Below are 12,451 nucleotides of genomic sequence, written 5' to 3' on the forward strand. Positions count from 1 at the left end.
TCAGGTCTTTTTTACAATCTACTATGAATCCAGATGCCCAGTTTCATTTCTAGACACTAAACACTAAATTCAGTATAAGCGCACTTTGGTTAGGAACTCATGGCAAAATATTCTTAAAGACTGTGAATATTTCTGTTTTTAAGCTTCATATTTCTGTTTTTAAGCTTCATAATTCAAGGTATTGAATGTAGAATTATTATAATGGCAATAACAGTAATTAACATTTTTTATATATTCTGAGCCCTTGAGATACATTTACTCATTTAACACTATGGTATAAATACTATTGTTATCCCCCATTTTACTGTGAAAAATCTGAATCACAGATACAAATCACATCAAGTTAGAAATTGTTGAGAGTAAGATTTAAGCACAGAGTCCACTTAACTTTTGCCCTGTCTTACCTCTGATCCTTACAGTACAATGAGTATTCTTCCTTTGTACAGTGTACATGAAGAACAAGGTTCTTTCATGTGGAAACTAGCCTCTCATAGCCATATGGAAAGGAAACACAGTGCCCAGGATTGGTGGTTGACTTCGAGCCTAAACAGAAGCCTACCTTGGGCTCATCCCCTTTGTTCACATCCTTAATGACTACTGGGCCTTTAGGAGTGTTCTTTGAATAAGTATTGGTTAGTCAGTGAGAGAGTGAAATAAAAGTTGGTGATTTTTTTTTTTTAGGAATAAAAATATTCAAGCTCATTTAAATTTTATATTAGAAATCTTAGTTCTTAGAATTCAGCCATCATATGTAACTCTTAGCTGTGGCATATTTCTTGAGGAAGATAGCTTTGAAGCTGTAAAAATTATTAGATAAGTAACCCTAGTTCTGGTTGGGTAATAATTTCTGAGATAAAAAAGGAAAGCTCTTAAAAGAACACTTCCAATAATAAATATTTTTAGGTTTAAAAAGAATGTTAAAATTAATCCTGTCCTTTCTAGGACTACCATCCTGTGTTTTCCAATGAAAACATTTTTGGGACACCTGGGTGGCTCAGTGGTTGAGCATCTGCCTTAGGCTCAGGTCATGATCCTGGGGTCCTGGGTTCAAGTTCCACATCAGGCTCCCCCACAGGGAACCTGCTTCTCCCTCTGCCTTTGTCTCTATATCTCTCATGAATAAATAAATAAAATCTTTTTTAAAAAAAGCATTTTTGACTTTGCTGTTTATATAAAAGAGAAATCATTATGTCAAAGATTTAATAGAGATATATAAAGTAAGAAGTCCTTTCATAATGGCAAGAAATAACTATAGTTAAGAGTTTGGGGCACATCCTTCATACTTGTAAACACACGCGTGGACATATTTTCAACATAAATGCCTTCATTTAGCACGTACATTTTTCTTCCCCAGCACATATAGTTCTGCCTCAACTTTTCATTCACTATCTGGATCTGCTCTAATGTATTTAATCAGTTCTCTGATGATATCCATTTAGATTATTTTTTATTTTTTTCTGTTATAAAGAATGACACAGTGGACATGAGCACATGTCATTACTTGTCCAATTGTTTCCTTGAAATAAATTCCTGGGAATAAAACAGTTGAGGCAAAAATATATATATTTCTTGCATTATTAATATTTATTTATAGCTGTTATGAAATTGAACTGCCAGATGCTTACACCGATTTATATTCCTCTCAGCAATGGAAAGTGTCCATTTCACCACAATTGCCTAGTATTTCTAATTTTAACATCATTTTTGTAAATCTGATAGGTGAAAATATTTCTACTTACTTTTGTTTGGTTATAAGTGAGCTGGTATTATCAAACTCTAACCATACTGCCTTGAGATGCCTAAGTTACCTAGGATATCAGGGTACAGTATTTCCATTTGTGAGAACATTGGTAATTATGGCAAGGACACAGTGACATTATTATAGTTGAAGGCATTTTGTTTAATTTAGGGAACAATAGTCTTAATATAGTAGGAGTAATAGTAAATGTTTTAATCTCTGTCCCAGTTCTCATTCAGTGGTGATTTTGCCTCCCAGAAGACATTTGCAATAATTGGGAGCATCTTTTGTTGTCCCAACTGGAGGAGTGGGTGTTGCTAGTGGCATCTCAAGGGATGCTGCTAAACATCCTACATGAGAAAATGTCTCCCTTGCCTCCCTCCTGTCCTGCCTTCCATAACAAAGAAGTATGTGATCCAGAATATTAACACTGCATAGTTTAAGAAAATTTGTCCTAGCCCAATAATTCTACTCCTTAGAATCTGTCTTTATAAAATAGTCCAAGGGGATCCTTGGGTGGCTCGGCGGTTTAGAGCCTGCCTTCAGCCCAGGGTGTGATCCTGGAGTCCCGGAATCGAGTCCCACATCGGGGTCTCTGCATGGAGCCTGCTTCTCCCTCTGCCTGTGTCTCTCATGAATAAATAAAATCTTTAAAATAAAATAAAATTAAAATAGTCCAAAATACAAAAAGGTATGCGTGTGTGTGTGTAATTGGAGCATGTATCACGATATATAATTATGAAAAGTGGGAAACAAACTTAATTCTTTGAAGAACAAACTGATAGTTACCGGGAGGGAAGTGGAGGAAGGTGAAATAGATGGTAGTGCTTATGATGAGCACTGATAGAACACTGCATGTTAACTACGCTGGAATTAAATTTAAAAGTTTAATTTAAAAAATCTTAATTATTTGAGACTTAGATTTGATTGCCCATGGCAACTGCATCAGTTGCCAACTCTAAAGAATTGGCAACAACTTCAGAGATAAATTAACTCAGCCATTTTGGGAATTCTATATACAGTGCCCTTCAACTTCTCTATGTCCATTCTTTCACTTAAGTCTTCTATTCTGAATTACTGTTTGCACATGCTTTTTATGCTACCATTAGAGTTAAAAAGTACAGGCAGTTTTTCAGTGAAGCTAACTTTTAATTTTGTGTACCAGTAGAGTTAAATGATAGACCCATTCATAGAGATAGTCTTTTATTTTTTCTTTACTGTAATTTCATATGGAAGAACAAATGATAAAAAATTGAAAACAGTCATAATGTCTATCAGTAGAGAATGGATAAATAGGTTTTGGCATTTTTCACAAAGTGAAATTCTGTATGATGGTTTAAATTAATGAACTAATCTGATAAATCTAAAGCATAATGTAAATGAAAAGCAAGGCATAGGATATTTAGAGTATGATAACTTTGAAGTAAGTGTTAATATTACATAAAATACTATATTGTTTATAGCTATGTATATATCCATAAAATATAAAACATAAAACCATGGATGGCGAGAATACATACCCAACATCAGGAAAGTAGCTACCTCTGATGATAGATGAGAAGGGAATTCGATCAAAGAACAATAGAAAGGATTATCAACCATATCAATAGCCTTCTATTTCTTGGAAGAAAAACGTATTTCAAATAAATATTGCAGAGTGCAAGTTTCTTAAGTCTTGAGTGTTGTTTATACTCTTTTTCTTGGTTTTAAAGTATTGCAAGATCACATTTTTTTAAGTAAATGTACTTTTCAAATTTGTTCATGTTTGAACTGAGACCAAATGTAGAAAGGTTTTTATAATCATAATTTTGCAGTTATGTTTTATATAATAAAACAGTAGTGAATGACTTCCCTACAACCACAGCTAGTTAACTGTAGCAAATAAAATTATTTCTAAGGGCTTTTCTTCCTTTGTTTTTGGGATGTTTAGTACTTTTTGAAGATATTTAGGGTCTACTGAATGTTAAGAAAGAAAAATGGTTCTTGAAATTACTTAAGCAATGATTGGAATAATTGAATATGATTTATAATTCCATAGGATGATGAGTTCATAATCTTTTTTCTCCCCTGTAATTTAACACAGAAAATACAAATATAGTTAAAAACCATATTATACATTAAGATTTAAAAATCAGTTTATTTCTTACTAAGAAATGTGGAATTGGGTGCCTGGTGACTCAGTTGTTTGAAGGTCCTACTCTTGGTTTCTGCTCAGGTCATGATCCTTAGGGTCGTAAGATCAAGCCACCCTGTGTTGGGCTCCACACTCCACTCAGCACGGAGTGTGCTTGAGACTCTTTGCCTCCTCCCTCTTCCTTCCTTCCTCTTCAGCTCCTCCACACCACACATGCACGCTCTTGTGTGTGTGCTCTCTCTCTCTCTCTCTCTCTCTCTGTCTCAAATGAATAAATAAATAAAATGCTTAGAAAAACAAAACGTGGAATCTCTAAATTTGATGATGTGATGCTCTGCCTATTTCACAGATAATGTACATTGCAGAGTTTTTGTTTTGGAAGAATTATTTATTTAAAACCAGGAACTGTTATATTTGCTTTCAGATTTTTTTTAAAGTTTTTTTTCTCTGAGATTTTAAACATCTGGTCTTTAAATTAGTAAAGTGTGCTTGTGGCTTTGTTCTATCGAAAAAAACAAATACTAAACATGATTGTTTCTTATATGGTAAGTGGTACTTTCAACATAAGCATAATCAAGCATATTTTTTTCTAGCTAAAGCCAAAAACTGTCTTGTTATGAAAGAAAACTTCTATAAGCAGATCTATGATAACTTACCCTAACAGAAGGATTTCTACTTGCTTTTATGGTTATTCTGACAAAAATTTGACTAAATCTTGTGAATGTTTGGTGAGAGCTACTGTACTAGATTGTATTTAAAGAAAATTAGTTGAGATTTTGGAGCCATACTACTAAGGGATAGATTTATAGTGATGCTGGTCATCTGCTTGGATGTGCTTTTGGCCATTAACTTGCCAGTGGATTGTTAGAAATTTCTTCTAAGTAAGGAAAACATGTAAAACCATCATATGGTGAAAACATTTAAATTTCTGTGTTGGATTCAATATTTCGAGCATACAATTTTTTAAAGGAATGGTATATAGTATCACCAAATTTAGGTATGCTAAATAGAACATATGGTCATTATGCTAAAATTAGCCATTTAGTGAATTATTACTGTTGACCCTGTATCAAACCAAAGTTTAGACCTGAAAGCAAAGGGACTCTAGCTTAGAGTGCGTTCTGCTTAGCAACCAACTTGTTGTCTACTGTTTTGCTACTGAATGCACGTACTCATGGCTCAGAAGTGTATCTGCAGCCAGCTGGTCACAACCAGACAACACTTCATTCACCTAATTTCCAGACTAGTTAGGCAAAGACATCAGCTCATTGTTTTTAGTCATAAGCAAATTTATTTGTAAACTTCGAGTAGTAGCACATTGATCTAAAAAACCCCTGAACTGTGAGACATTGCCTTCTAATTCAGGAATATAAAGTCCTTGTAATTTAGAACTGCTGCACTTAATTTTGTTTTCCTCTTAAAAATCCTTACAAGTATATTGTTTAGAAAACAACAGCTTCTAAAATCCTAGAAAAAAAGAAAATAGTAGAAAAGATACATTAAATTCTGAGAATACTTTTTGAATAGTTATCTGAAAATGAAAATTCAGGAGGTTCAATTTGTGCTCAGACTTTTATTATCTAACTTGGTCCTCATAAGATTATCTTCTAATTTAGGAAACAACAGTTTTGTTGGCATGTGAAGCTCCAGTTTCCTCAGAGTCAAGCTGTGTACATAGAAAAAAGGTATAGTATAACCACTATTAAGAGCTTCTTTGTTCTTACTGTGTTTTTGTATTTAAAATAACCCTATTAACTTAAATGTGGTATCGGTAAATGTATGTCAGTAGAATGGATAATTAAGTTGTTATCTTAATACAATTAAGTGCTCAACATTATTGAATGAACTACAGCTACATACATCAACATGATCTCAAATGTTGAATGAGAAAAACAAGTTAAGGAAGAATGCCTAGAGTGTGATTATGTTTGTAAATATAAGATGGTGTACTTTTTAGGAATACTTGCAGAGGTGGTAAAACTCTAAGGGAAATGATTAGCCACAGAAGTCATGATGGTGTTTATTTCTCCAGGCAGAGCAGACATGAGGAGAAAGATGCAGAGAGACTCGAGAGGGTTAAAAACTTTCTTTTTGTTAGAGTTGAGTGTTAATAGAGGAAATGAAAAATGACCCAAAATTCTATGCAAAGATTATCTTGGGCATGTATATGTGTATACTCAAAATTGAAATTAATTTATATAAACAGCTTTTTGTCCTTTTTTCATATTTGCACATTTTTAAGTATTCTTTAAAAATTTTAATGGTTATGTACTATTTGGTTCCTTGGCTTGGGAAAATTTTACAGTTGCTTTTTAAGTAATAGATTAACCGTATATTCACATTTTGCATAAGCTTCCTCTCTTTATAATTGTCATGGGGATTTTAGTGAAGTGAAGAACTTTATTATTTGAAGTTGTATACCAGACTAAAATCAGGGGAAAGGACTTAAATTTTATAGATGGGGGAATATAGCACAATAGCAGATATGAATATGTATAAATGATTGAAGAAAGTTACTCATTCAGAGCAGTGTCTTAATTTTGCTTTTACAGATCTGTAGTTCAAAACAGTTTGCGTATTTACCAGAAAGTTGAAAAGCCTGAAATACTTTGTTTCCAGGGAAAGTAGAATCAATTTTTTACCCGGTCTTATGATTTAGAATGAATAAACTGAACATGCACTGAAATTAGCATCGTTTTCGATCTTTTTTCAGATTTTATATTTCTGCAGCTTTCAAATATATTTCATCCTGCATTCTTTCTTCTCATCTGTGAGCACAGGTGTGTGTTAAAAGAGGCTTCATATTTTTATAATTGATTTATAGGGACCTTCTCAAAATATTGCTTTTTAGGACTTTTTAAGTGTGTCCAAGAAGTCTTTTTGAGCTTTTTTCCTAAGTAATTTTTGCTTTAAAGGATGTTATGTTTTGCCAAGAGTAAAATAAAAGGTGTGTGTTCAGTCATTTAAACAAAAAGCCACAAGATTTAGTAATTCCAAGTTAACACCTTTAGTAGAAAATAAATAATAATATGTTATTGTTTTGTTTTTTTGTTGTTGGAAAGAGTACCAGATGATAAAACTATTAATGAAATCCTAAGGCCTTATATTGATCCTGAAAAGTCTGATCCTGTAATTCGTCAAAGGTATGTCTCAAAAATCTTATAATTTTCTGAAATTATTAAAAATGTTGATGTACTGGTTATGTGCATATTAATTATGTTAAGTTAGGACTTTATTAGACTGTGATTATGTCAATGCAGTTTACTTTCTGTGCCATTTCCTTGGTGTTTACTCAAGGTTTTGTCAGTCATGGATGATGCTTTTGGATAGTAATAAAAACAGTACGTAACACTTAGTACTTACTGTTTTCTAGACATTCATTAAAGCAGATGATAAATATGTATTAATTAATTCCTCACAGTAACCCCTTAAGATAGATTACTGCTGTCATACCCATTTTGTATATGGGGAAACTAAGCCTTAAAGTGGTTAAATGACTTCATATAGCAAATAAGCAGGGAAGCTGGGATTTAAATCCAGGCAGTCAGTAGTGAGACTCTGCACTGTTAACTCTTAAATCAAACTTCTTTAAAATGGAATAAAAAACTAAAAATTAAGAGTTTCCAAGTAACTGTTAAAGACAGGAAATTCTGTTTCAGCCAAGTCTTCATAAAACTAATTAAGATACACTCTGCCTCCTGTCCAGAAATATAGTATCGACAAAAATGGTTAATGTAGCATAGTAGAAAGATTCAGTTATGAATATCTGGGCTAGAATAGCTCACTCTGTCCCTTTTTAGCTATGTGATCAGGAGTAAGTTACTTAACTTCTGGACCTTAATTTTTTATCAGTAAAATGAGAATGTTAATATCCACTAGATAAGGTGGTTTGAAGCTTTGGAAAAAAAAAAAAAAAAGCATATATCAAGTTCCTAGTACAGGGCCTAGCACACAGTAGGCAGCATTTAAAAAGAGAAACTATTATTAGAATGTGAATTAGTTTTCCTGAGCAGGAACCCACTTGACTTTGTTTTCGCCAGATGGTACCTACTTGGAATATGAATGCCTGGTTTGGTTCCAGTGTAACCTAATGTTTCAATGTTAGACTGGGTGGATTCTAAAATGTCTGATTCAATTCTAGTTAAATCTCATCTTCTACTTGTAATAAAGGTTGAGCCCAGACTGAACCAGATCCGTGACCCATATCAAGTAGTGTCTTTGGTACACATATAGTGGTTGAATTTCTTTCCTTCTTATTACTGATAATTCAGTTGTTATCATTGGTCATATGTTTGGCAAGAAGACAAAGTGTCACTAAATTGAATACACTTTTTAAAGATAAATAAAATGGCAAGTTTAATTTAATTTACTTAAATAGACATTTTTAATCTAAGATACTATACGGAGAGAAGAAAGGTAATTTTTAAAAATTCAAATCCTTCCTTAGAAAATATCTTTAACCCCTTTTCTGTGCTTGGATAGTTGGATTTTAAGTATTATTAGCTACTCATAAATGTTTAGTCTTCCATGGATACTATCTTGAAATATATTAAAAATCAGTTTTGTTTCCTTCAATATGACATTTTTATTTCAGGTTGAAAGCCTACATTCGCTCTCAGACTGGGGTCCAAATTTTAATGAAGGTTGAATATATGCAGCAAAATTTAGTAAGGTAAAATTGCTTCCCTCCCCATTTCTTTAAATATTTTCTAATTCTGTAATATAATTAAGTAGCCTGATTAGCTTAAGTAGCCAGTTATTATACTAATATGACTTCCAAATTAAAATTTTAAAATAATCACACTTAAAGGATAAATTCAGTTGAAATATTACTAAAGTTAAAGTATCTTAAAATAGCATTATGAACAAGTAAAAGATTCCTAAATCCCATTTGAACTTACTTCAAGAAATATTCTGGAGATGCCTGGGTGGTTCAGCAGTTAAGCGTGTATGCCTTCAGCTTAGGGCATGATCCTAGAGTTCTTGGATCGAGTTCCTCAACGGGCTCCTGGCATGGAGCCTGCTTCTCCCTTTGCCTGTGTCTCTGCCTCTCTCTTTCTGTGTCTGTCATGAGTAAGTAAATAAATGTTTAAAAAAAAATATTCTGTACAACAGAGTTCTAATGTTCAAGTTTTTGCCTTTGGAAATACAAAAATTCATGTGACCAACTGAGCATTGCATATATTGCATTCTTTGCAGAGAAAAGTAGAAAGAGCCAGGTTATAACAAACCATATTATTTGAGACAGTTCTTTACTATGCTCTGTTCCTTAATAGAGTGGTGATACAGACTACACCAAACCATCTCTGAGAGTTCTGCAAAGTCTACTTTTGTGCCAGTTATGTGTCAGCATACTGAATTACAAAATACTGATCTTTGATGACCTTTGATGCTCTTCCATTGTTAACAAAACTACCAAAGTCAATTCAGACTAGATCTGGTCAGTCTCACCTATGATTCGATTTGTTAACATAGCTTAGAGGTTTTAGGATCCAGGCTTTGAAAGCAGAGCTGGGATTTCAGCCCAGCTTGCCTGATTCCAGTTATGTTAACTTGAGTAAATTATGTAACCTTACTTACCTTAGTTCCCTCACCTTTAGAATAGGGGTGATAATAGTAATTATAAGATTGTCATGAGGGGTGCCTAGGTGGCTCAGTCAGGTAAACATCTGCCTTACGCTTACCTTATGATCTCGGCTTGGATCCTTGGCTTGAGCCCCGGTTCAGGCTCCAGGGAGCCTGCCTTTCCCTCTCCCTCTGCTTGCCGCTCCACCCCCCCTTCTACGCAGACACGCGTTCTCCTTCTCTCTCTCCCAAATAAATAAAAATCTTAAAAAAAAATCCTCATGAGAGATTATGATAGTTCATTCAGCACTTGGTAAGTGCATGCTATTATTATTACTATGAATACAAATAAATGGATTCTTACAAAATGTCTACACATAAGATTACAAGACTTAAAGCTAAGAACAGATTTAAACACCAAATCTTGACCACCTTCTTTTACCAGCATGTCGCAAATACCCTCAATTTCATGTCATTGATCATGGTTCGGTGATGAAAAATTCAAGTTTTCTATAACGTAATTTTTCTCTAGACTTCTTAATTCAGTATATTTACATGCAGTTCATGCTTTAACTCTCCTCCTTCCCCCAGAAGATTTGGGGCCTTAAATGAGAAATGGACAGAAAGTTTTGTGGGTTTTGCAAAGATATTTATTCAGAGTTATAACATCCATGTTAACCAAAATCAGTATTTCTGAAATTGATAATCAGACATTTATGTAATTAGTGAGAAATACTGACATAAAAAGTGCATTTCAGTTTTACTTAGCAAAATCTTAAAGTAGATTTCATACAATTCATGTTTAAACAAAACAATTTGCATCATTCCCTTGGAATTTACCTCCTGTCAATCATTAAGTAATTTTTCTTTTTTTATTATGTTACCTCGTTCAAATTCAGTTCCTTAAAAAAAATCAGTTCCTTTCTTAACATTTACTATATTTAGTTAATTCTTGTAAATGTTACTTAGATTTACATGATGCACTCCTGTGGCTTCAGTTGTATAAGCCTGTTAATAGAACACTTTTGAGGGTTTTTATGAAAAATAAAAGTGCTTTTTGTATAGTTATCTCATCTCCTCTTCTCTAGGCCATGGGACTAAGATATACTCTCCCAAGTCTTCTCCTAACAGCCTGCTGACGTGTCCAGCATTCTAACACTCGTGCACCACATTTATCAACTCCTTGTCATAGACTGCACTGCCAGTATGGGGATAACATGTAAATGGCTCCAGAAAAATCGTAGAAGGGAGACAGTAAAAAGTGCCACCCATCAAACTAAATTGCTTCAGTTATTGCTTCATCATTTCCTTTGTTGTACTTATCAGACCTTGAATTATTACAAATAGCAGCCATTGACTATTTTAATGGCTGCATAAATGCAGTTGTTTTCTTAATAAGTATGTATTTGAAATACCATATTGCTTTTCTAGACTTAATAAAAATATTTATTTTGGTGAGTTTGGGCATCGTACTGGACATGGTCGCCTTATTTACCTAAACTGTTAGGCAAATAACTAATTTTCTTTACCAAAGATAAGGGAAACTACCTATATCATTTTGGTACAACTGCAAAGAACAAAAGGTTTGGATTTATTTTTCTTTTTTAATTTTGTTTTAGTTTATTATGGTTTTTATTTTGTTTCTTTGTTGTTCCCATTTTTATTTCCTTCATTACCAGAAAGAGGGTTTGGAATATTTCCATTTTAAGGCAAACCGAGGAGTGGCTAGTGAAGAAAGGTGCAAGCTCACCAAGCCAGTCAAACTTGACTCTTCGGCATAGTATCCTTGTCTTCCAAAATTCAAGGAAACCAAAATTGTATGTGTTAAAAGATAGGATACTGAGTATTTTAAAGTTTATAATACAGGACATACTGGGCTCAGATAGCATTCATTTTTAACTTGGAAATGTGTACTATAAATGCCTGAAGAGGCAGAGAGGATGGAGATTTTGAGATGGAGATCTCAGCATGTCCTGGCAGACCAGGGTTTTCCAGGAGAGTGGCTGGCAGAAATGCCTACAGCATGGCATGATCCAGAGAGGAGCAGTTGGGAAAATCATTTCATGGAGTTGCATAGAAAGAAATCAGGATACATTAGAGACCAGAACACAGGAAGATACCAGTCAGATCAGAAAGGTGTATTTTAACAAAAAGGGTAACCTGAACCCCAAGAAAAGTAAAAAAAAGTGCACTGAATTGAAGGTCAAATGACCTAATTCTAGGTACTCACCTTCTCTCTGCTTCATTTTCTTTTAAGGTCCTTTATTTTCTCTTATTTTATACTTTATACTTATTTTATACCTGAGCCATTCTGAATAGCATGAAAAGTATTTTGACTTTATCTTATTTACGTAAAAAAGTTGCCATCTGCATTTCCCCATTTGAGTTGTTTATTTGAACTCAGTGATCTATGAAAACATTAAAGAACAAGAAGGGGAAGTTTATAGCCTAGATCCTCAGAAACTCCAGTGAAGGAGTTTTTATCCTAAGTTGGGATAAAGTACATCATATATTTCTGATTTATTAAGTGAGCTTCATGATACAGTTATCCTAATTTCTGTACAACTTCACAGTTTTCAAGTATTTTCTAATCATGAATAATGAAATTAGATACTATGTGAATACATTTAGAAATAGATTTTCATTTGATGTTTTTAATTAAAGATTTTCAATCAGCGTTTTTCAGATAATTCATTCATAGATAGGATAAGATGAACGCTTACATTTGATTGTATATTTAATTACATTTGTATCATTAAAGGAAAGTACATTAAAGATTATTAAAGGTTTTAAAACATTAAGCTTCTAATATAAGATAAGCATGCTAAAATAAGAGGATTTTATTATTTCCTAAAAAGTGCTTATAAGGCAGAAACATGTAGTTTCCTTGTGGCTGTTGATTTTAAATGTATTCTACAATTTACAGCATTCCAGTGACTCCAGAGTAAAGTCTTTTTACCAAATTCTTGATGTTGCCAGTTTCCACTGGCTGTGTTTTCCATTCTTAGAGGGTT

The 12,451-nt window shown here is 33.4% G+C and overlaps 1 protein-coding gene across 11 annotated transcripts in view; it reads left to right on the top strand.

The window, feature by feature from the left end:
* ZNHIT6 (zinc finger HIT-type containing 6) overlaps nt 1-12,451 on the top strand; it is an 85,193-nt gene that overhangs the window by 26,666 nt on the left and 46,076 nt on the right. For 9 of the 11 annotated variants that reach the window (XR_005361332.1, XR_005361329.1, XR_005361328.1 and 6 more), the window contains exons 6-8: nt 5,489-5,557; nt 6,935-7,015; nt 8,467-8,544. Coding sequence is in view for 4 of the 11 variants with exons in the window: in XM_038541493.1 (XP_038397421.1) it covers nt 5,489-5,557; nt 6,935-7,015; nt 8,467-8,544 (228 nt within the window). In the remaining 7 variants the exon portion in view is untranslated. Of the gene's footprint in view, nt 1-5,488; nt 5,558-6,585; nt 6,662-6,934; nt 7,016-8,466; nt 8,545-12,451 lie in introns of those variants that run through there. The other 2 variants (XM_038541497.1, XM_038541495.1) reach the window with 2 other exon arrangements.

Source organism: Canis lupus, chromosome 6 (genome assembly GCF_011100685.1).
Source record: "Canis lupus familiaris isolate Mischka breed German Shepherd chromosome 6, alternate assembly UU_Cfam_GSD_1.0, whole genome shotgun sequence".
Lineage (NCBI taxonomy): Eukaryota > Metazoa > Chordata > Mammalia > Carnivora > Canidae > Canis > Canis lupus.